This window comes from Homalodisca vitripennis, chromosome 5, assembly GCF_021130785.1.
Source record: "Homalodisca vitripennis isolate AUS2020 chromosome 5, UT_GWSS_2.1, whole genome shotgun sequence".
Taxonomy (NCBI): domain Eukaryota; kingdom Metazoa; phylum Arthropoda; class Insecta; order Hemiptera; family Cicadellidae; genus Homalodisca; species Homalodisca vitripennis.
In genome coordinates, this window is record NC_060211.1 from 118,255,381 (window position 1) to 118,282,294 (window position 26,914).

Genomic DNA, 26,914 nt, shown 5'->3' on the forward strand with positions numbered 1-26,914 from the left:
AGGATTTTAACCTGTGCCATGTCTTTCTCGGACCCAAATCCCACAAAATAGACTGCATGACCACTTGAAATTTCAATCTTTTTTTACTCTTTTAATCTGGCCTTAATGTGTTACCTATTACACCTAATTGTTGATGGTTATTTATGAAGAAAGTGACAACATATAAAGGAGTATAAGCTTCCCAATCAACTAAGTACTTGGTGTTAATTAAAAAATTCTATTTAGCTTAACTTGACATATTATTAAGTGTGTTAAAGTAGCTTACCCTCCAAAACTGAAGCATATGCATCAGCACTGGAATATCCAAAACATTGATTCTTCCACTGATATTGTAGTCTCTCAGCATAATCAGCGACTTGCAAAGCTCTAAACTAGGTTTCTCTAGTAGATAAGCTGAAAAATATATTTCTATGATTAATAATTACAACTTTGGTTTCACGTGATTTTGCTAACCCCAGGTTCGTATGCTTATGCAAAACAGTGAGTAGATGTTTTGGTACATAAAGATACATCATTTTCAGCTCAGAATCTTAGAAAACGAGTTCATATTTGTACTTGTATAATCTGTATAATCACATTGGCAATTTCTAATTAACATTTGTTATAATTCTTACTTTTTTGTTTGGCAATTTTAAGATTAAAGTATAATATAAACCAATGTTAAAACAGTCACTGCAACTCGTACATCATGTTTAGTATGTCCATACTATTTTTGCTTCTAATTGTATTGAACTCTGCTACAACTAATTTTATTTAGTTTAAATGGTATAGTATACTTATTATACAGTGTTCTAGAGTAAAGAGTTCAGTATTTAATTGTAAACTATTTAACTAACAAGTGAACATAAGTTCAACATTAAATTGACCTATAATTCCTACACATTAAAAATAAATATAAAACATAAGGGAACAAACCATTGCACATAATCGAACATAAGTACATAGTTTCAGTACGGTTACATCAATACAGGGATTACAAATATCCACTTTAGTTCTAAATAAAGTTGGAGCCAATACATATTTCATGACGAAATTTATATAATGTAATGATAGGCTATATAAAATGTTATTGCTTTGAAATTCTTCATCTTTTTATAAATAAAATGTGGGTTTTATATCATTATTATGTAAAACTTCTAAATCCCCTGATTCACAAAAATTAACTCTGTATCATATGGCTGTAATGAGTATGAGCCTTCTTGTTCTTAAGTTTTTGTGAGTAATCACCAAAACATTAAATTCAATGTTATATTTAATTCAGTATAAAAGAAACTTTTCAGTTAAATGTTAACATTTTAAATAATTATATACAAATATGCAGAAATTTATATTAAATTTGACTTAAAATACTTATAATAAGCCTAGATGTAACAAAATAAACAATTGGTAAAAAATCTACTTTGTGAATTAAATACTGTGTGCCTAAAAAATCCCACTCCTCATCAATTTAATTGGTAACAATTATAATATCTGCAAGGAAGGGAGATATCTAATCACATCATTTGAAAATGTTTTCATAGATTCAAAGTTTACCCTTCTCTTCCATAGTAGAAGGTTGGACACATCTCAAAAATTCTAAATGGAATGACCCGAAGAGTAATATCTCAAAATAAAGGTCTTGATAAAACAAAACCATCAAATCTAAGAAAAATATTTTTTGATAGCCCTACTTAAAATTAGTATTGTTTTAAAAAAACTGAAGAATTCTAACTTCAATGAGATGCTACAATGTGTAGAGTCAAAGTAAAGAGAGACATTACTAAATTGTCATAATTATTCTTTTCATTATCTCTTCTTTCAATTATCTCTGCCTTCAATTATCTCTTTCAAGGTCTTTAAAATTAGGTATTATACTAGAGATCCTATTAAAGATTTTCAAATTATTTGGCAAGTAAAGAGATCTATCTAAATTGATACCTTCATTGTAACACTAGTCATGTACTAATAGGCTTTAGAACAGTGGGGACAGTGTTTATCCACCCTTGTCAATGTGTTAAATTTAATATCATGGGAGATGAAAGTTCAGTATTAATTTGGAAAGTAGGTAATTTGTCTTATAAATTATGTTCCAGATTATTATAAGAAATCAATATTGTCAGTAAGTTAAAGTTGAAAAGTCTATGAATTTTCAGTCAATAAATTAGAGAATAGTTACAATAGTAGTTTTGTTAAAGGATAGATTATGATATTTGTTTGAGTACCTGAGATCACATGCCATGATTTTGAATCCTTCCCTAATCCTAATAAAAATAAATTCTCAACATATACTATATTTACCTTTCCAATGCGCTTTCAGAATCTTCTGCAGTTGTGAAACATCTACTTCTGGAGGATACTTTATGAGCAGTTTTCCAATCAGGTTCTTACCATCAGGCTGAAATAAAATAATGTGAAAAATAATGATGCACTGAGACATTTTGATGGAAGATAAGAATGAAAATTTAAAACACACCCTTATGTTCTTTCTGATAAGATTGGCAAAAATTGCACATTTCAATGTTGTTTGCAAAACAATTTGGCACACTTGCTTGAGGATATATCTAAATTAAAAATATTATATAATGCATACTCCATAATATACATATTTCAATTATTTGCCATTCTTTCATTTCCTTAAGAATAAGTACGGTATGCTAGAAATGAAATGTTCAAAACATCTTTCACAAAATGTTCGTACATTTAAGATATCATGAATATTTTTTCCAAGTACAGTTGTAATTTAAGATAAATAATTACAGGTCCAGTATTTTTTTTAATGTGTTGCTATTTAATATTTTATATCTGTTTGTATTTGATGTATAATGATGACCAATTGTAATAGTATGTTAATATAGGTCTATGTCAACATTTATTGTTTGTACGATAAAAAAAGAAAAGAATTCCTTGCTTTCGCCTGCTAGTATTGGAGGAAAATGTACAGTTGGCACACGGTTATCCGAAGTTGATAGGAAAGTTATATGGTGTAAGATGAAACGGCATCAAAAACTTGCTTATAGTTGGTATTCATAAATAAAATCTGAGCACTGATGTTATTTAACTTGCAATAAAGTTCTTAATCATTTATAATAAAGATTTTGAACAGGTCATAGTACTGAAACTGCTTTGCTGAAAGCCACTGACGATATATGATTTGCAATGGAACGAAAACTAAGCACAATACTGATACTCTTTGATTTCTCAAAAGCTTTTGACTGCATAAACTACAGACTATTGACAAAACTGAGAATAATCGGTTTTTCAGACAATGTCCTACAATGGTGTCTTATTTGTCTGGCAGAAGGCAGTGTGTACAGGTAGGTGAAGTGGCTGAGTGTTCAGTTTGGTGTTCCTCAGGGTTCCATACTTGATCCGTTGTTTGCGTTGTACGTTAGTGACAAGCACGGTACTGGTACACTGCAAGTCCCAGATATATGCTGATGACCTCCAGGTATATGTCCACATTAACACACACACGATTGATGATGGCATTACAATGATCAACACTGTGCTGGACTGGTCTAGTAAACACGGACTTACTAAACCATGAAAAAAGAAAACCGATTGTAATATATCTTTACTGCTTTCCATTTTTGATCGATTTTACATCTGTATATAATGTTACTGTAAATGGATCAATTTACATCTAAACGTAATGTTACTGTAAATGGAACTTTAACACGTGTTATGATAAAGTTATGAACTTAGGACTAACACTAAACTGTACTCTAAGCTGGCCTGATGCAGTGAAAGAGACTTGTAAGAAATTTTATTTAACCTGGCTATAACTAATTTTTATCATAACTGGTAGCTTCATTGTGTTGATAAAAGCAGATTATTCAAATTAATATGGGTTTTTTTTTAATGCTTTGTACATTAATTTCAGGCATAATTCCATATAACATTTCAACCTTCTGACTGCCCTAAGTATATTCCTTAAACAGCAAGCCCTTTTTTCCAGTTTTACACGCTATTCTTCTAAAATCTGTAAAAAGAATATATTTTACTGCAAACCTAACACTGTACTTTGTATAATTTTGTTCACAATGAACAGTAAACAACAATAATAATAAGTAACTGCATTAAATATTTTCCTTTGATTTTTTTAAGGTGGTAGGAAAACATTTTTTGTTGTTTACATGTAAAAGGGGTGGTGTGTGCCAAGAAAATGTAGTTCAGTATATAAATTTCAAATTCCAAGATAGCCTAAAGGTTACAAATTTAATCTAGTTTTAGAAAATGTATAGTTTTGTATGAGCCTTTGGGTAAATAAATTAGTTTTAGCGCAAAAACTTAAAGTAGTACAAGAAGCGAGATATAATTTTATTTATAATGCTTTGGAGAACACTATAGTAAATAATAATATATTTAAAAAACCTAAGGTGAATTACTATATAACTATACTATATATTCCGTAATATTTTGTTATAAAACACTTACAAAAGCAAAAAGGTGGGTGGAAATAATTTTTCTGCAAAGACTAAAACAGCAACCTCATTCTAAAATTATTCCACTCTCATAGAAAAACTTAAAAAATCAGTACTGTATTTCTTTACCTTTCCAATGGCATATGAATCACGTCCATACTTGGTTGTTTATGTACTATAACAAATAAGATTAAGCGGGGGTACCATTGATTGGCATTTAATGAACAAAAATAAATAACAATAATATTCATTGATTGGCAGTTGTAGGGTTAACGTTCATATTAAAGGAATATTGTTATTGTATTGCATATAAAAAAATTGTGCAAATCATTAGTTCTTTACAATTTTGTCATTTTTGTATTACATATGTTTGGGTTATTGTGATTATATAGGGTGGTTATAAATTATTGTACACATTTTAAGATTGAATAAATAAATAACCGATCAACTTAAAAACATGGGAATTGTTTTATTAAATTGTAAATTTAAAACAGTTTTATATACTGACTGAAAATTAATAATTTTACACATTACAATAATTATAAAAAGTAGTTATAAAAAGAAAGTAAAAATGTCACTTAAACTGTGGGTGTAAGGTATGATTCTTCTTAATGACTTGTGTTGTGACATAGTCAGCTGGTCAACAGTGGATCTTTCCACACCAGCTGTTAATTACAGTTGACTAAACAAACACTAAACTAACCTCAGTATCAAAATGGCTAGTGTGCAAGAAAAAGCAAGGTGTGTTCTTTGGTTTCATGAAAGCAGATCTGTAATAACTGTTCAAAGAAGGTTTCGTTTAGAGTATGGCCGCAATCCTCCGAGTAACAATTCTATAAAACACTGTTATAAGCAGTTTGAACAGACGGGAAGTGTCCAACATAGAAAAGGTGCTGGTAGACCTCCAGTTTCTGAAGCTATTGTTGATCAAGTAAGAGAATTGTTTACGAGGAGCCCTGGTAAGTCTACTCGGCGTGCAAGTTTGGAATTAGGATTACCTCGATCAACAGTCTTAAAAATTTTGCACAAACACCTTAAGCTCCATCCATACAAAATTCAGTTATTACATGAACTAAAACCTAACGATAAACCTCGACGCTACGATTTTGCTGTTAGATTACTTGACCTCGAAGAACAAACAATAAACATTGGAGAAAGCAATTTCTTGAAAAAAGTAATTTTTTCTGATGAAGCAACCTTTCATGTTTCTGGTTAGGTAAATAGACACAATTGTAGGATTTGGGGTACTGAAAATCCTCATAATGTTCGAGAACAAGAAAGAGACAGCCCTAAAATAAACGTTTGGTGTGCATTGGCTATAGATGAAGTGATAGGACCCTTTTTCTTCGCAGAACCGACAGTCACTAAAGAGGTATACCTCGACATGCTTGAACTTTTTGCAATACCGCAAATTGAGCATAGACAACCAAATGTTTACTGGCAGCAAGATGGTGCCCCTCCACACTGGGGTAAGATAGTACGTGACTACCTAAATGACACGTTTCCTGGTCGTTGGATTGGACGGGATGGTCCAATTCCTTGGCCTCCACGTTCCCCAGACATTACACCCTTAGACTTTTTTTTGTGGGGCTATGTCAAGGACAGAGTTTTCGCCAAAAAAGTTCAAGATATTGAGGAACTCAAGAATAGAGTTCGAGAGGTTATTGGAAGCATAACTCCAGCAATGCTCAGAAACACATGGTGTGAGGTTGAATTTAGACTACAAACTTTGCGTGCAAACCTCGGAGAGCACTTGGAATTAGTTTAGTTTCCTTGTAAAAGTATGAGTAACAGTAATCTTTTTGTCCTTCATTGGTAATAAAACTGTTTAAATTTGCTATTTAATAAAACAATTTCCATGTTTTTAAGTTGATTGGTTATTTATTTATTCAATCTTAAAATGTGTACAATAATTTATAACCACCCTGTACATTGTATTTAACTATTGTATACTAATTGCTTCATAATATATGTTTGAGGATTGTTTATTTCAATAATTAAATTACGGATTCAAAAATATGACAACCTTTACATAATTATGTATGAATGGCTTCAATTTATAGATATAGAATACTGAACAAGGTATCAAGAAGAACTTGTATCTAATAAAAATATAATTACCAGTACAACAGCATCTTCTAAAAATTCTGCTGATATATTTCTGAACACCATATTATCTTCATTAACTTCCCTGGAAAAACAAACCATCAATTGTATATTTCTTACAACCATTTACTGAATTTTTAAATATTAATACTGAATACCTTAGATCTAGTAAGACAAATACAGAGTCTACATTCTACACAATGTACAGTAAATAGTCACATTTAAGTTAAACTTTGGATTTACATATCTTTATCTTCCTTAATACTTTTATTCACTTAATTCATAAGTATTCATCAAAGAAAATTTTTATTCAGTCAATTACAATGTTGGTTAATGTTAATACAATGTTATAAAAAGTCAATTAGGCAAGAGAGTATGTCACCACAACCCTAGGGTGAAATCTAGATAACCAAGGCTACCTTAAGGTTCTTGATAAATCTCAAGACGTTCCTAGGACCTAATAGTCCCACCTCAGCAGTTCTGTAAAGGTGTCTCTTTACTAGTTAGAGCAATTGCTTTGCAGTCACAGATGACATCATTCTTCTTGGACTCTCTGTAGAAGTGACATATGTTCGACTTAGAGATATCCATCTTAAACAGGAGATATTTAAGTGGGCAATGTCCAGTCAACAGATTGGAGAATAATCTGATGAATGGTCTTCTATGTCCAAAAATAGCTTTGCAGTCTATTCATAAATGGTTGATGATAACTTTTGCTTATCTCAGATTTAGGAGACTTTTCTAGTAGAGAAAAGTCTCTGCAACCACTCACTTTGTGACACCATTTTTGATTTGACACAGTCAAGCCATGCAAGAGTTCTGAACCTATAAGTTGCAACAAAGTGTAGTTCTTGCCAATATATCCGTTATCTCATTCCTTGCAATCCTAAATGCCCCTGTACCTACATCAGAGTAACACTTTTATGAATAGCCAGGGCTAGTACTGTTAGACAGTTCAGACCAATTAGAGCACAAAAGTGCAGATTTTAAGTGATACAAGTTTTTAAGTTGACTGTTCAATAGGATATAAATCTTATTTCCCTTTGATTTTCTTGATAAGTTGATCCAGGCACAAAGATTTATTACAAGTATTTCTGCTTTAAAGATGGCCAAGAAGGAACCAAAGAGCCTTAGAGAATTAGAAATTAGGTCCTATGACACCTATATCCGCTTTTTATCTTTTTGAACCATCTGTTTACCAGATCTGTGCTCCCCTTTTCAAAAATGGAGCCACCCTAGGAACACAGGGCATCTAGAGTTATTGTACGAATAGAGCACATGGCTCCACTATGTAGAGACAAGTCAGGCGTTGAAGGCTATGTAGTCCAGCCATTGCTGCTTTTTGCTCTACCTTCAGGACCAGACAAGACAGTCATAGGTGATCATTGGCCTAACTGTGGTCTCATAAAACCAGACAACCATCTCGTGTAGCATGCCATGTCTATGGATAATACCTCGGAGTTCATTAAATATAAACAGAGTTTCATGAGAGGTTGGTAAAACTTCAGGGAATTATTTAGAAACACATCTAAGCAAAACAGTAGGCCTACATATGAACATATCTCTCTTGCTTTGTTTAGCATCTATCTTCAATTTCACATGTCATATATGATATGTCTTTTTTATTTTAAGTATAACATCTCAAAAAGAGTAAAGTGAATACCTTGAAACAAGCCATTTCTATTAACATAATTAAAGAGACTTTAAGAAAATATTATAAATAACCTTACTTTCCTTTCAAATTAAATTTAAAAAAAAGCACTACTCCTACTAAAAATTTGTAAGAATTATGTTTAGTAGGATATTTAACCCTTCAATGTGGTTTTATGAGTCTCTGCTTTTATTTACTACATTCATGTTATACTTTTACATGTAATGGCCATCCAGTTCTAAACACTTTTTCTAATGCTGCACGAGTATTTCTAAGTCACATGTATTAAAATTCACCACCTGAGATTTGAACCAGTTGGCACCAGAAGACCTGAATCCTTGGTTTTCAAACCATTGTCTATCTAGACACTATTTCTAATGCAAGAAGAGAAACAACAGTTTCCATCTTTTTTGGATTTTGAATTGTATATCTTAGTTTAATAAACTTTTTGCAGTACAAATCAGCTATATTTGTTGACCAATGGTTTATGTCAACCAAAATTATGTCCTTTTCGTCCCAAAAACAGTAGCTATAATGTGTTTTCTCTAAATATGACTTACAATTTTTTGCTCTTAAACTAAAATAGTACAACTGCATTGACTGTTGTTTTGATTATGCTTTTGTGAATGATATCTATGTCTCATCACCCAAAATAGTGTGCGAGCAGCTTGTGGTAGCCTAAACTTTTCTCTAAAAATACATAAGATAGAGGTGTGTACAACATTGATAAATTTTACAACTAAAGCACTAAACATCAATCACTGATCACATGAAGTTTTCTGGTCATCCTTGATGTGTGATTTGTCGGTCTCAACTCTACGCTTACCACTCCACTAATAATGATGCAGATTCATGCAGTCATTTTTTAATATCGCAACACCACTGCTATAACCTTTTTCAGTCATTGCTGTAGATCTATACACTATGCACAACTCCCAAAGGACTCTGCTGCTGAAAATTCTTTGCACTCAAAAATGTAATCACAACTGGTACGAAAAACGACTATTGCAGGCATTACGATGTGTATTCACTGGTTGGCAGATGACTACTAAATCAATAAAAGAACTGCTGTGGCATTGTAAATAAGTAGTCATTTCCATCTGTGTTCAGACCTGGCAATATTTTAAACCAAATAAATTCAAGAACTTTACAAACTGTTGGACTTTACAAACTACCAGCAGCTTTCAAGAGTACCCTGCTGGCTCAATATCGGAACTTTGGGGAAAAATTAAATACAAACCGATAACAGTTCATCAATATAAGTCGACAACCTTACCTTAGGAATAAATAAATGAATGTGTTTATTTTTCTCATAAAAAATGCAAATATACAAAAACATACTACAACTAAAGGAGAAAAATATACCAACTCAAAAAGAAAAAGATCTTCCACTGATTAGAGGTGTACCAAGTGGTTACATGGTTCTGGATACTAGTTCAATTTCGTGGCAACAAATTCATTCAAATATTCTCTTGTCATGTCCCATATATTGAATTTGTTTAGTTGAAATATGGCTTAGTTAAAAGACATACCAATTAATAATTCTAACAGTTTTCTAAAATATTTGTTTAGGTCTATCAAATATGGTAAACCAAAAGTATTAATTTGGTTTGATTAATCAAAACTTAATTCGAGTAATGCTATAAAACAAGAAAAATATAACCCTTTCACAAGAAATTAAAATTATGCATACTATAAAACTACACAAACATTGATGCAGATTAAACAATATATAAATAAAAACAAATATTAACAGAATTGAGCAGAGTAAAAAATGCAAGAGTAATAAAAATAGCCTTTCTGAACTTGTTGCAATGCGATGTACAGAGTTACGGTTATTTCATTGACCCTTTTGGTCGCAGATCCATTTGGAACGATCTACCTCTAGTCACGATTCAATGTTCTGACTATACTCAATGTTCACTAAATTTGAACCTTTTATTATATTTTTGTCGCGGTTCCAAAACCGTTTCAGTTACGAAATCTCGTGACAAGGCAGTTCCAATTGCGACAACCCAATTCTAGCACTATTCAAGTAACTCATCTCATTGTATAACAAATAAAGCAATAAAACTTTTACTTGTATAATCTTTTAAAGAAAACTATTTTAATACTAGAGTAGAAGTGTTCTCAAAATTCATGTCACTCAAAACTTAACACTCACTAACTTACCATATATTACTTTGTTCATCTGTTAAAATTCGAAGCAAGAATTTTCCATCACAGTTTGGCACATTCGTCTGAGGAACAACAATATAATCACCAGGTGGCAAGGTAAAGAATGTGACAACTTCCCGTGCTATCGAGTGGTTTGTGACATCCAAAGGTTTCTGTAAAAAAACATTCCTTTAGATATTAATTATTAAAAGCAAAATATTTAACATAAAATATGATAGAGAGACTCTCTTTATAGAAATTGCTAGCAAACTTGGTTGAGGAAGGATAAAAAATACAATCATCCTAGTAAATTCAAGTGGTTTCTTATTTTATAATTCAATTTTTATATCAGTAAAGTAAGACATAGTAATTAAACAAAAGGATAAACATTTTCAGAACGTACAAATGATTTGTTGAAAATCAATATACTTCTATATACATTACAGATTAGTATACGGTTTTAAAAATGTGATTTTTTAAAGAATTCTTCTATTTGAAGAGGATTGTAGGGGTTTAAATACCCTGAATTGTTTATAAGAAATGTCAGGCCTGTTTTTTAAACAAGTACTGTTTTGAAATTCTGCCGCTGCAGCGCTATGATCAGTGTACTACATTTGGGTACTGTCTAACTTCATCTGTTAGCAGGCCATAGATGCAATTACGGCAAAAATCAATTTTTTTTACAGCTGGTAATGCATATTTCAAGTCAATGTAGAATCCCGACGACTGTAAAGTACACAGTGTTATTTGTTTTCTAGGTGCTAAAGGTGTGTAAAGCAATTGAAATTCTCTTCCAGAATTGAGTGATAGAAGAAAAATACCATAAGTGATGCAATTGCATTTAATTGGGTAAGAACTTTAATAGATGGCCAAGAAAATGTTTATGGTGGGAAATGCAGTTGATAACTCTCAATGATTACCTACGAATTATTGAAGAAAGTTAATGATAAAACAAAAATGAACAGACTCATCACAATTTCTTCATTATCAGAAGAGTTTCCTCAAGTTTAAAAAGTTTTTCTTTTTGTAATTTTTTTGAGAAACACATTTTTCCGTTTGACAATGTCTGTCTAGAAAACAATAAAATGAACTAAATATCTCATCCATCCAAGCATTTTGCTAAGAAAAATTTTTTAATCCCCCTAACCTCAATTTAGCAACCATTTATTTTTTCATCAGAAGAAGCATTTTGAAGGTCAGCACCACACTGATGACATTTCTGCTCAGTTGCTGTTAAATTAGGCAGCAATCTTCTATGGAAACAGTATACAAAAGGTTGTTTTTAGGTATGATAAGTGCCTTAATGTTGATGGCAATTATGTAGAAGAGCAGATAAAAGTATGGGCTTTCATATCACAATAAAAGTGTTACAAAAAGTTTAATTTTGATTCTGTATATATCAAAACGGTATTTACTTAAACAATAAGCCTCGTAGTAATGGATTAACCTCAAATAGGTAAATACTCTATACGATTTTAAAGCATCTTTCCTAAAAGCCATGCATTTTTTATTTTAACTTATTAATTTAATTTAATTTTTTAATTTAGGCTAATATTATGACATCATTTGTAGTGTACAAATTGTGTACTAAATGGATAAAGGAATACTGAATTGAATTATTGGATCGCATGCTATAAAAATAGTAATTACCAACGGATTCTTCAAAGGAAAAGTATTAAATACTGAGGACTGTTTTTCTGATAGATTATGTTTGTAATTCAACAATATTGGTATCAGCTATCATAACTAATACAAATCAAAGAAGGCTTTATTATGATATAAATATGAAAGATACGTATTTGTATTCAGCCTTTCAGTATATTCACCAGAAATCCATGATTATTATTTTCAGTGTAGGTTTAGCACAAACAGAGATTATACCAATTTTAAAACCGATAAGTATTGATTATTTCAGTCAGCAATGCAATCTATCTTATAAAACTTACTTGGTCAATGACAAATTGAGGAGTTAATCTAGGCATTGAGTGCGGTATCTCATAAACAGCAAATCCAATAGCATAGAGAGGTTTCTTCTTCTTAGTTTCAGGCTGGGTCTCATAGTACTGAGTGACTGACACCACTACATGGCACTTGTTACTAGATGTCCGTGGTATCTGGATGTGGAACTGAGGATTCATAGCTGTAGTGTCTGTGGAAACATCATCATCATGAAATCATTCTTAAAAATGCAACATGTAGTCTAATTCTAATGTACTGTACAGTAGTCCCATTTATCCAACTCAGACATATCATGACATTCGGTCATGTCAGACATGAGAATATGTAGAATAGTATGATATGTAGGGATAGTAAGAAATTTAACTGATATTGCAATCAACAAAATGATAATTTTTATTATGAAAACACTCATGAATAAAAAGGTTTGGTGGTCAATCATTGTAATATGTCATTTTATAACTGTTTGTGACCATATAAGAGGTATTGTGAACTAGACGAGAGGGTGCGTGAGATAGTAAGGGGGGATGTTAAAGCCCCTGGACCTGGGTCTTGAAAGGGGCCAAATGGGAGCCTAGCGCATTCTGTTGGCTGATACTGAGCCACTTTGTGCGAAATCTTGTATTAAATATATATTGACTATCTTTCAGATAATCTGACAATATTATCATCCTAAAGATTACTAATAAATTTTGTTTACAATTTACATGACATGACATTTACATTTACTGACATTTTTACAAAGAGGAAAATCTGCAACAAATCTAATATAAGTGTACTCTTAAGATTACAAGTTCAAATCACATAAAGTAACTATCAACCTAATTAAATTCTTGAAATATTTCAACTACTCTGTGGGGTTGATTAGACATTAAATCAAAACTAATATAAACAGATCCAGAGTGTTGTGTGTGTGAAACACTTGATGCTTCATGGCTAGCACTACCTGGAATGTCGTATTGTTGTTCTGAACACAAGCCTATTCATCAGAATAAAGCAGGTATTTAGCAGTTTGTTACTTCAATTAAATAGATTCAAATAAATAATAGTTTCATCAGTAAGAGCAAAAGCAAGTGTTTTTAGTTTGTGATTAGGTCTTAAGAGCAGGGCAAAACTTAGATCAGACATAGAATTAAGATTTTTGCATTATATAATAAATGTTTAAAACATTGAAATAGTCATATTTTTAAATGACCTCCTATTATTACAAAAATTAACAAGGTTGAGGTTAGCACACTGAAAAAAGTGAATTGTACTCAAACTGACTTTTAGTGTGCTATTAAGACTCAAGAGACACCTGTTATTATGGAGACTAAGTCAATGTATTGACAATAAATGTTTTTATGCAGTATGATAAGTTATTTTAACAAATTTGATGAGTAGGAACTTCCAGTGTATCATTATATGGGACCTACGCACACAATATACATGGAATGCATTATACGTCCCTTTGCCTAACTATACAAATCCCCTCAATGTGGCTTAGTTACTCATGGTATACGTTTGAAGTTTTCCACATGATATTTTGGTTTTTGTGGGAGAGAACCTGACTCTGTATTTAGTCCTGAATGACATTTGCACCTCCCTTACTTAAGTTTTATACCCTCAAAACACTTATGAGATGAGGGCTCCTGTTCTCTGATGTCATTTGGGCTCAGGAGATAAGCTCCTGCTGAGGACAATGAAAAACCAACCCGCTCTTTCTTCTTGAAAAGGGTCCCCCACACTGAAGAGAGCTTCGGTTTTGGCCAATACAAAGAAGGGGTAACAGTTCCGAAGCATCCCAAGAAGTACTTTGTTTGAAGGTTATTTTTGTAGTGTTACTGATTTCTTGTTTCACTGAACGATGGCAAATGTCCGGAAAAACCCTGTTTCCTTCACAATCCCAAGAAGATTGAAAATGTGGACAACCAGGAGGATTAGAGAGAAGGTATGAAAATAAAACACATAATTCAGATAAACTCATCTCATTAGGCCTGGACACAGCCCTAATCCAGGAAACTTGGGTCAAAAAAGGAATAATCAGAAGCGTCCCAGGTTGGTAATCTAATATATGATCAAACTGCTGAAAATCAAAGAGCCTGTGTTTTGCTCTCAAAACAAATCAATGGTTTTCCTATTACAGAAATTAAACTTGGTGGCAGTGGCAGTAGATGTGGCCGCCCAACAAGGACAAATTTAAGTAATTGTTGCCTTAGGATATTTCCCTAATTCATCAACCATCGAAGTAGAAAGACTGTTGGAGTACTGCGTAAGAAGAGGAGTGGCTCTAATTCTCGGCTGTGACAGCAATTCGCACCACCATATCTACTGGGGCAACTCCAATATCAATAAACAGCTGAGGAAATTTTCCAATTTGTATTCACCCATGATCTTGAACTGGCATGTCACACTTACCATTCAACAAAAGCTAGAAATGATAAGACGTGTAGAAAAAGGTGAGAGTAGAATGAAGCTAATGGAAGAATTCACCATTGGTTCATCAACAATGTATGACATCAAGAAGAATAAAGAAAAGTTACTTAAATTTAAATCTCAAACTACAAATGTCAAAGACATGCAGTCTCGACAAATATTAAAAAACCTAAACTTGACGTCCTTGACGAAATTTTATTCAAATGGTTTAGCGCTAAGCGGTCTGAAGGGAAGCCTGTGACTGGGCCCATGATCATGGAAAAAGCTAAACAGTTCCGTGAGGAATTAAAAATAGATGAGAAAGAATGTGCCTTTTCTGATGGTTGGCTGCGCCGATTTAAAAATCGACACGGAATACGGAAGCTTGATGTAGCTGGGGAGCTCCGATCAGCCGACCAAAATGCGGCTGAAGAATATAAAGCTGAATTTGAAAATCTAATTGAAGACTACGATTTGTCAGCATGCCGGATTTACAACGCTGATGAAACTGGCGTTGTTTGCCTAATTCGACTTTGGCAGCAGGGGATGAGAAATGTGCCAAAGGCTTTAAAAAAAACAAAGACCGTTTGACAATTTTGCTCTGTGGCAATGCCTCAGGGGACCACATGTTGACGCCTTTCGTCATCGGAAAAGCAAAAAAGCCAAGACCTCTGAAAGGCATTACCCACCTACCCGTAATATACGATGCTCAATCCAATGCGTGGATAAACTCTGATTTATTTAGAAATTGGTTTTTCCACCACTTCGTCCCATCTGTAAAAGACAATCTGAAAAACCGTGGCTTACCTAAAGGCTTACCGTGATTCAGAACTTTAAATGTTTTTACAGAGCGTCTTTTCTTCAAGGCCTGATACTCAGAGTGTATGGTGGTGATTTTCAGAAAAAAATCAACATAAAAGATGCAATTTTTGGAATCGCCTTGGCATGGAAAAAGGTCAAGCCCACCACTCTACAGAAATCTTGGCGAAAACTATGGCCAGCTGCCTACCAAGAAGAGGACATTGCTGTTTCAGTCGACAATGAAGCAATACTGGACTTGGTGGCCCACAGTTCCCAAGACGAAATAAGGAAAGTGCCACAAGAAGAAATCTTGGAGTGGATACACATTGATTGCGACGAGCCAGTTGAAGAAGAAATTACTGATGAACTCTTCATCAAAAGTGTACTTGGACCTCAGTCAGAGCCTCATCCTGTGGAGTCCGAATCAGATGATGAAGAGGGAGCAGATGATGATCCAACACCCGTGCCTACGTGAAGTGAAGCAAGTGCCACTATCGACACGTTTATACGATTTGCCGAACGCAGCAGCTCCTACAATGCTTCAGAGCTTGTAAATTTATATGTTCTGAGAAATGACTTTTTAAAGAAGAAACATGATACAAAAAAACAAACAGACATTAGGTCTTTTTCCAAATAAAATACTGTACACAAAAATTATGTTTACCATAATATTTATTACATAATGTACGCACTAGTTAGCCTACATCTAAGTTAACCTAAGTTTAGAAATGTTTTTCTAGGCATTAAATGTTCATTTTGTGTTCAAACTAATGTTTGTTTAATTTTATTTATCTCCTTAGTAATTCTTTAATTGTTTACACGTAAAGTGATTTTTTTTAAAGCCACACTCTGAAACTTAGACGATGATTTTTAGCCCGCTATCATCACTTAAGTAGAAAAAGTAAAATCAAGCTACTGTACATTATCTCTTTGGGACTGAAAACCCAGCCACTATTTTTAAGGAGTGATAGTATTTTTGCTGGGTTTCAGCTTTTCTGAGTTAATATCACTTGATTTCACTCCTTTTACTTTAGTGTGATACGATTGTAGCAGCTAAAAACCGAATTTTCCGGCATTTTCATATGACGCTCAGTAATCCGGAATTTTCAATAATCCGGAACACTTCGATCCCCGAAAGTGCCGAATTAGCGGGCTTTTACTGTATATTATATTTCTGGGCAAAATACTTTCATTGTTTTGTATCATGTTATATATATTTCAATATACGTACAATTCTGACATTCTGCAGAACCTTAGAATCATCACAAAAGTAAATCTATAAGAATGTAATTTTACAGTTTATTTTATTCACCCTTCAGGACTATCTATACTATAATTTAACTAGCATAAACTCAAGGATATTAATTCATTATGCAGTAATTGAATTCCTCACACATCACTATGATCTATCAATTAATTATAAAAAGAAACTTAAAGTTCGATTTGGATAAACGTATTGTTCTAGTATGTTTCTGGACTAATCCTATTGCCAGGTGAATGTGGAAACTGCATCACAAACTTGGTTTTTCCTAATTCAGTAAAAATTGTATTTGTACATAGATATACATACAATTACATATACAAGAATGGTGTCTTAGCAATTATTTATCTTATAGGTAAAATTTATGTTTAACACACATTTGAAAACAAGCTTTTAATAATGCTTCTTTGAGGAATATAAAGGCTTGTATACAAGTTCAAAGAAGGGAAAACTACATTATGTAACAAAAACAAAACATTCATTAATCTCCAAATGAATTTTTAATCAAATAAAAATTATTTTATCAAGAAAAAAGACATTGACTTATAATAATATATCTAAAATAAATTAATTTAGTTTTTTAAAATACATTTACAAAATTAAATATACTTTTAATATTGTTTCTTTTTTTTCTCAAAGGTTTACCAAAAGTAGTAGTAATTACTGAAATAGGAAAAGAAAAATATGTTTGCCTACTTTAAAGTGAGATATTTTACAAAGATTTTAATTGTTATACTAATTCACCTTCCCACCTGTGAAGTTAGGTCCGCCACCAGCATTGTAGCCAGTCCGCCACCTGCGTCGTGCCAGCACTGCCCGCCATGGCTGCTTGGAGTGCAGTGCAGGCTCTGTCATCCAGTCATCAGGTCCTATATGTACCAAGTCTAGGTGGGTGAAGTGACGAGCAAAGTCCTCAAATGACATCCTGCAAACGTACTGTGTAAAAATCTAATTTGTGTGAAAAGTTATAAAGATGCAGTTTTGTTGTAGACAATCTTATCAAAGTAAATAATAGAACAATTTCCCACAATTTGTCTATTATATCTGTGATATAATTTGTTTTTTTGCACAAAGGTAAAGAATGTTTTAAGTTAGTAATATAGTAATTTTCTTCTCACACGTAATTGGTTTCAATTTACAATTTATTACTACTTTGTACAAAGGACTACCACCAAAATCAATTTTTTACTTGATCAAGCAACCGTTATTGGATCAATTTTGATTGAATTTTCTTCTACATATAAAAAAATGCTACTAAATATAAAAGTGTTTTTTTTTTAACTTACACATTGTAATGTAACGTAGTTGTAATGTAACAAATTATACATCGCCAATAATGAATTTTAAACGAAGAAAATTTGTTACTTTGTTAAAATGTTATTTATCCATATGTTGTTAATGTTGATCTGTATGATAGGGTTTTCATCTCATACAACATAGATAGCTGTATTATCTCATTAGGTATTAAGTCTCCCTATGATGATAACTTTTTTTGTAGCAACGTGAACTACTTTTTATCCTCCCATAAAGTTTTTACAAACATACATATAAAATGTTAACTGTAGAAAAATATACATCATAGTCTACATAATTTTACTCATATAAAAATGCAAATCACAGTAAGCTGTGTAAACCTTATGTTTATCTGTGAGCATTTTGTCTGTTCTTTAAATTACCCTTGGTGTTCATGGTAAAAAGTAACAAAAAATTACACTAATATAACTTTTAAATCAGATATAGCTTTTATTAGTATACAGTAATTCACAATTATTGTTTACAAGTTTACAGTAATCAGTAGATTTTTTGGTAAATTGAGTTTTCAGATTAGCCTTAGCAAACAAATAATAAAATTTCTTTTAGATATCAGAAGTAGATATTTCCTGCAATTAAAATTTTCTTTGCAAGCGCTCTGAATCATGATAAGTATTTAAAAGCTGAATTTATTGGCTATAAAACATGAGTACAACAATAAGTAAAAAACATATTATTTTACTATATCACTAAGAATAACAATAGATTGAACTCAATTCAAAATTATGGAGCAGTGTAAATAAACAATTGTGTAACTAATAAAATGATATTAAATCATTCATAAAGGAGAAGCAAACCTTGCCTAAAAGACAATGTACAAATTGACATTTTCAATTTTACCTAAATCAAGTCGCTATGTTACAAGTGACCACTATAAAGCCCAGTCACCCAGGGAAACTTGATCACTCATCAACCAGCAACCTAGTGGTTGGGCGACCATCAGTTTGCACAGTTATCTGTACAGATGTTTAAATCAGATTGAAAGCAATTTCGAGGTTACTGGGCGTTATTTTGGTTTCTCTGTTTGATTGGAAATATTACGATTGCCGAGCGACAACTAGATCGTTGATCAACCTCACAAAACCGGCACATGTGCAAGGCTGTTTATAGGGCACACATGCAATAGCCACCACTGTCGCCATACTAAATGTGTTCAGTGATTTTTTGTGTGGGGGTTTTCATTTTAGTTTAGTTTTAAATTGTTGATAATTTTGTATCATAAGTGTATCCCGCCTATTTTGTATCTTCCTACCAATAATAACACTTTAGTTACTGATAATCAGCAAGAATCTGAGGTATCAATGCAAGTTGGTAGTAAAGACGCTATTGACAAAGAATATTCATAGCCATTGTTCTTAAGTAGTTTTACCGATCCATACCAAAGTTTACCTTGTCTTTGACAAGGTACAGACCATCTGGTCTAGCCCTACATGCCCAATTAAATTTTCCCTACCATACAATTATTTTGGATTGCATACTTGGTTGAAAGTGCCAATAAAGCATGATTAAACAGCACCGGGTCACTTAGAGAATAGATTGCCAGTTGTGAGCATAAAGTTGGCCTATTATATGTACTTAGATTACCAAATTATGCATCAGGAATTTAGTCAATTAGCCTGGCTGGTGTTATTGCTACTGGGAGAATTAAAAATGGAACCAAGTTGATCTTAACTAATGTTGGCTGTGTGTAACTGTTGTGATTTCCTATTTTACCAGTATGCTACACTGGTTTTTTATTCTATGTTCGTAAATAATAGACAGCTGCAACCAGTTATCAGGTAAGAGCAGACACAAAACTCAAGCAGATGGTAAGTCAGTCATAAGGATTGTGTTTTTTCTGTGTAGTACAGTAATAATTTGGAGTAGGCTAAACACCATGCTTTCTGATCAGTCACTAGTGTAACTGTGACCATACCTGTGGAGAGGGGTGTATGGAATAAATCTAAATAAATTAGATAGTCATAAATATTAGTAAAATATTTATCTGCTACATTTCAAACAAGTTGGAATGCTGTTATCTGTTGGTTCAGGTTGATGGCCTGATGAGTCGTGATTAGAGACACAAGGAATTTATGATATAAATTCAGGTTTCAGCTAAACCAATATCTTTTATTCAGCTATGGGAGAGTGTGTTTCAAATTAAGATACAGTGTATCTGGCAGTCACTCCAAAATTTAGTACAATATTATTCTATAGCAAGAAGTTTAATGTCTAATTTATATTTATAGTTTATTCAGCATTACCAACTGATATGGTTGAGTATGGGACTGAAAATGTAATAATTGTAAATTTTGACCCATTCTATTTAAAAAGCTAAAGGAATACATTATTTTCTGCTTAAGTTTTCAAACAATAATTTAAAATTTCACTATGTAACTGGCAGGAGCAGGAAACAACTATTTTGTTATTTAGTTTGGGATGACTAACCATGCCAAAACAGCAATTTGAATTCGTTTTAACAGGAGGGGGCATTGACTAGATAGGAAATCTATGGTGTATATAAGATGCATCAAAATACTGATATGGAGTTATTTCTTAGATTGAACTTTTAATAACTATGGAGTCAGTTATACAACATTCAGTCTATATGAACAGGAAAAGTCAACTACCACCGCTCTCCACTGTTTAGTGGGGGTGGTAAAGGACACCTTCAGAGAAAAGGAAGCCCTAGTCAGTCTTTATGGACATTGAAGGAGCTTTATGAATACATGGAGGCAGCACTGGAAAAGTGTAATGTTCCACCAGATGCTGTCAAGTGGATAGTAGCCATCCTAAATAGTCGACAAGTAAGTGCAAATTTTGGAGATGTATCGGCCACAATCACAGCCCGGAAAGGATGCCCCCAGGCAGGGGTAATGTATCCCCTTTTGTGGGCGATGGTGGTTGACAACCTCTTGATAAAAGCAGAAGAAAGGGGAATAAATCTACAATGCTATTCTTTCAACCTTGTGCTTATGGTAGTAGGAAAAAAATAAAGGTTGGAACGCCTCATTCTAAATTCCCTAAACTTTATAAGCAACTGGTATCATGAGGAAGGAATAAGGACCAAAAAAAAGTATAATTACTTTCACCAGAAAAAAGAAATTCCTACCTACTCAAACTATTTTGGAAGGTACTAGAATCAAATATTGCAATGTAGTTAAGTAAGTAGGAGCAGTTCTAGACAAAAGGCTAACATGGATCCACTTATCGATAAAATTTTATCCAAAGTGAAAAAGGCCCTTAGGGTCCACAAAAGACTCTTTAGATTTTAATGAGTCCAAAATTATATATTGGATATTTGAAGCAATAATAAAACCAATGGTCAAATATGCTGCTTTAGTGTGGTAGCCAAAAGTAAAACCAATAATAGCTTCCAAGAGGTTACAGAGTTTTAGCAGAGATTAGTTTGCATAAGTTAAACCTCTATTTATTGAAGGCTTAACATAAATAACCACTATATATCTAAGTTTCAGTTTATCAGCACAAAGAACCAAAGTACAGTACTGAACCATATTTTTCAGCCGAGACTCGAAACTCCCACCACAGACATTTGTTTGTTTTCTGTTGTCACTAGTGTTGAATCACCACTCCACCTCAGTTTGATTTCTATGTTGCCTTCATTTTAGCAAATTTAAATTAACTCAGTGAACTGTATATGAACTGTACACATTCGATTTTCAACTGTGACATTATTTCATGTAAAAATGCAATATCAAAACGGAAAACTTCATCTTATCACAGAACAACAATTTTTAACTTCTATGTATCGAAGTCTGTCCGAATCAGCCTTGATATATTGATCCTCATTATACTGAAATTCTCAATATATCTAAGTTTTGCATTTTCTCTTGAGGTTTGATATATTGAGGTTCCACAGTTTTATGTATTAGTTGTTTTGAATGTGTACTGTATACTGTGTAGTATATATGTGCAGAGGAGTGTCTTTATGTAAAGAAATTCTTTCAGTGACTTTAATTTAAAACGTAGAAGCTAACAGTCTTAGATGGAGATGTTTGTATTTGTGATAAAATACACATATTGATAAATAACACCATTTTTGTTTATAACACATTGTATAAGTCTAGTTAATTTTCTTTGAAACATTAATGTCCTTAGTTAGATTGTAATTTGAAACACAGAGTTTTGCCGACTTGAAAAAGTCAATCAATTCATCACTTTACTATCTTTTTAAATTAACTTTTGAGGATCAGAATAAATTGTGGGAGACTCAAAAACAAGGAAATGAGAAGAGTAAGGATACATTAAATTCAAAATACGTGTTCGTGAAATGTTAATTGTGGTAATGTAATTCACTCACTGGGGAGTTATAGGTATATAAGGTATATAATTTTAGTGACATATCTCTAGTAAAGATGCTCACCAGACTCACCAAAACTCTCCATCATTTCGCACTCGGACACTTAATAATTCCTTGTCCCGCTCAGACAGACCATCCCACTCCCAGCTACGCTCGCTCCATGGTCCTGTCCACTCGCCCTTCCCCCACGGGTTGCGCAGTCTGACTAGAGGGGTTTCACCGAGTGGACCTCTTACTCTTGCAAGTCCTGTTACGCTGTACGCTGTCTGTGTCATCAGCCCGTTTCGCAGCCTTAGTTGTCTTTTGCTTTCCTTTTCCTGGTAAAATATAGAATTACAAAGTCACATACTATAACAGAAATCTCAGTAACAGAAATATTTTAGATCCTATTGCTACAGAGTGTTTGTTTTAAAATTTACTATACCTACAGTTAAATTTTCTTTCTCTTCTGTTATGTTTTGGCTATTACAACGTTATTTTTTGTAATTTGTACAGAGCATTAGAAATTAATGTTCACGTGTTTGTATAGTGAAGATTAAAGAGTAAAACTCAGTGAAGGTACAAAAACAAGGTAAATACAACACAAATTCCTAATATATCGACTTAGCTGTTTGCTTCTAATACTCGCATAGCAATTTTTTATTAACTATTATCTTACATTAATTGAATCTTCATCAGCCTTGCAGTAAAACAAATAAAATTAGTAGCATCTTATATCTATTTTAATTTTTCTATCGTGGTAAGAATTTGCACTTATATCAATAAGCTTCTGAATATAGCAGCATATGTAAATGATACACGTAATAATAATAACTATTTTTATTAATATTTAACCAGAATTAAACTATGTAGCCAGTGTTTTACAACACAAATTTACAATTTGTTTGACAATTTGCTAACTTACTAATGAATGATAAAAGATGAAAAACATCCCATATAGAAGACCTTAGAAATATCCAAATAATTTTAAAGTTTAAAAACTCCACTTCTAATTTTGATTTTATAAATTATATACTTTAGAGCATATGAAGAAGCAGGTTCATGTCTATAACCTCTTATATGCTTGCTAAGAAACAGTTTGTAAAGTTTTGTAATTTAGGCATGGAAATTCATAAAAATTCCCGAACATTTATCCCAAGGTTTTCCCAACTGTTTGAGATAAACTTGAAGGTTTGGATTTCGATAAAGTAGGTAAGAAAACGAGTTTGACAGTTTTGTATAACTACTGGGGATTTGGGAAAATCATTTACACTTTCTTGTACAAAATTTCCCCAAACCATTAAAAGCTGAGGTTTGATACCTTAACTTCAGTCAAGCTTTATAGTCATAAGTGCTTCCAAATAAAACATTCTATGAAATATGTAACCATATAAATCCGTGAAAATCCATGTATACTTCAGAACCTTTCCTAACTAATACTAATAATAATATTGAAAACACCATTATATTTTTCTCATATATTTATGTTACCTTATACATTTAAGGTCACTAAGAAAAAGTGTTCGAAAGAATTAGTTAAAGACAAGACACTTCTTAATGTTGCAGAAAAATTCATATTCTCCATGAGTAGGTAAAAACTTAAGAATTACAGCTTGTCTTTACAACCTAAAAACCAAACACAATCCAAACATTAATATCTTACTGAGGTTGCTGGTGCTGTACTATATCCCGCCAACGGTAGTCCTAGGTCTAGCACTCAGATGGTGTTGTGAACAGAGTTCCAGCAACACTTCTGTGTTCTATCTTTTTTGTACAAAGAACTCAAATAACCTACGTACTTATTTTAGTGCTATACATAAAAAAGGACATACTGGGTTGATGCTTGCAATGAGAAGACTAGAGCGGGGTACGGCACTATTGAGTACTTGGAATGTCAGGTAGCGGTCCTGGTTGCTCAGTCCAAAACTCTGCACAATGCCTCCTGTCAGATCTTGCAGGGCTCTTGTCGTCGAACCACCTTGGCCCAGGCTCTCATAGCACCCATACAATCTGGAAGCAATGACAATATATATTTTTTAACATAAAGCAGTCTTGTTCCATCAAACCAAAACTGCAAAAATCCTAAGATAAATTTGGGAATTAATTTATTGTTTGTTACCCTTGTCCGGAAATTTATTTATTGATGAGCATCTTATTTTTATGACCTAATAAAAATAATAGAACAGAGCAAAAAATAGCAAATAGTAAAATGCAATATAACCATTGCAAAAAAGCAATCGAGGTACAACAAACAATAATAACCAATACCAATACCACTACTTCGACAACTAATTTAGTAAAAAATGGGCCAAGAGTTCAAAAAGTACACAGACTCTTCCAATTAAATGTGACTAATCCAAAGGATACACAATGTAAAATTTTGAATTTATGGTTATACTTATCTCATAGCATGCTAATACTTTACCCATTCTTATATTTTGTTATATATTATTATATTATATACAATTAATAATAGAAATAGTTAAATAATATACTGTATATTTAAAATTTGATTTTCAGTTACAAATTTAAAACAATAATAATGAAGATACTCACTTTGCATAAGCCTTTTCTAATAGAGCCGCCCAGAATTCAGTTGGGTTCGTTGAATGTAGGTATATTAATCGGCCTCTGTACGTTGGTAACCTGTCGTCTACTAACACCTCCTTCCACTCTCCAAAGTGCCAGAAGCGAAACCTAAACAGTTCAGGATTTAATATTATGGTGATTAAGTTAATGTTCAATTAGTATTCATGATTATTAAAGAGCTCATATTGCAAAGTTTAACTATATTGAACTCTTACTGAACTGTACTAACATATCTTGCCTTAGCCTAATTATAAAATAACATATTGAACAGATACTGATACCAAGAATAACTAAAAAGAAAAATATAAACTAATTACATCAAGTAAATCTTACACACCACTTATAATAAAGAAAGACCCTCTAGATAAGAATTTGCCCAATTTATGTTTTAGAATAGCATGTACAGAATGAAAACAATTGCATCATAACCATATTTATTCAATCAAATTTATATTATTATTAACTGCATGGTACAATTTGAAAAAAAAAATAGAGAGCTGAAATCAGTGATGTTTTGAATGTGATAAACTAAAATATTGTTTACTTTGGCTTTAAATTAATTTTGGAGTCTAGGTTTAATTTTATAAAACAATTTCAAATTTTACAACATTTTCAATTTAACATAGAATTCTTAAGACAAAATTATAAGGATTTACTTAAATTAAATTGACAATAAAAGTAAATTTTTTAATTCTATTAACTTTCTAAACAAAAAATTATTTTAAAACAATAATAGTAATAAAGAAACTAATGAAGAAGTAATTGTGAATGCTAAGCTGTTTCGATTTTTGTGCATTAGTAGATATATGCCTAAATGATTATGTAGTAGTGGATACATGCATAATCATTAGACTCTAGTAAACAAAGTGTAGTAAAGAGTAAGATAGTACACAGTCAGCAACTTTGTAGTATGATTTAAGTCATATAATATTGGATTGTTATAGTCTTTATCCAATTATAATAAAAAATAGAGATGGTTTAATGTGCTTCCATATATGGCCCATTTCCACATGTGACACTAATGTAGTATTGTTTTCCAAATGACTGATAAATACAAACCTTACTAGTCATAGAAGATCATTTAACGTTTATTGTTGTAGAATTGCAAAGTACATAATTGTAAAAGAATACAACAATTTCATTGACAATGTCAAAAATAATCTTTAAAACAGGGTAGTTTTCAAGCAACTTATTTTACCATAACCAAATACCTATTAATGGTTACTATGACTGTTTCCTTTCTCTTCCCATATTTGGATGACATTCAACATTGACCTAATATATAGTCCAATCTAGATATCTCACAGAGTTTAATAAATTGAACCAGTCAACAGAACTACTAGTTTTGGCTCTCGGATTGTGCCGTAGACAGTTATCACAGACATTCTTCAATTAAAAATGGACAACACTAGATCTAGGAATTGATGGACCAAGATTGTCTCAGGATGCCCCTGTACACATCAACCTTTAATGAAACCCTTATGATTTAGCATTGGGTACTAATATTTGTTTCCTTGACCTGGGCTAAAATAAATACTAGTGTAGTCTTAGCCAGTATCGAAGCAGAGTTTGAATAGAGATTTGAACCGTAACAGGAGATTTTGCATTTCAATAAAACTATATGAAAAATAAAAGGTTTAGAAAATAGTTTAGCTATACTCAAAGTTTAGTTTATAAAGTAAATTTTAGTTTTTATGGTTGCAATTAGAGAGTAATACATTTTTTGAATAAAAATGTCTTTCACAAAAGCATGGCTCCCATAAAACCTCCTCTGGATCTGCCACTGGCCTCATGGGACTTTATGTGACAGTGACGACTCTGCTTTATCCCATATTGCCTGGAATGTAGCACAAGAGCAGTTGATTGACACTGATGAAGGATGTCTTAAACCCAATATAGTCTACAAAAGAAGAGACGGCCTGTGAGAGGTTGAGTAGAGTGACTGTTTTCATAGATTTGCACGCTCCGAAAGTGACAGATTATCAACACTATGAGAGCTGGTTACG

General features: G+C 32.5%; 1 protein-coding gene across 2 annotated transcripts in view; it reads right to left on the reverse strand.

Annotated features, from left to right (window-relative positions):
• Positions 1 to 26,914, reverse strand: part of LOC124362808 (calpain-1 catalytic subunit-like) — a 211,553-nt gene that overhangs the window by 31,859 nt on the left and 152,780 nt on the right. For both annotated transcript variants that reach the window (XM_046817635.1, XM_046817636.1), the window contains 9 exons: positions 24,876 to 25,016; positions 24,152 to 24,329; positions 22,413 to 22,657; positions 17,482 to 17,654; positions 12,264 to 12,466; positions 10,333 to 10,490; positions 6,525 to 6,594; positions 2,278 to 2,374; positions 266 to 393 (listed from right to left, as the gene is read on the reverse strand). In XM_046817635.1, coding sequence (XP_046673591.1) covers positions 266 to 393; positions 2,278 to 2,374; positions 6,525 to 6,594; positions 10,333 to 10,490; positions 12,264 to 12,466; positions 17,482 to 17,654; positions 22,413 to 22,657; positions 24,152 to 24,329; positions 24,876 to 25,016 — 1,393 coding nt within the window. The remainder of the gene's footprint in view (positions 1 to 265; positions 394 to 2,277; positions 2,375 to 6,524; positions 6,595 to 10,332; positions 10,491 to 12,263; positions 12,467 to 17,481; positions 17,655 to 22,412; positions 22,658 to 24,151; positions 24,330 to 24,875; positions 25,017 to 26,914) is intronic.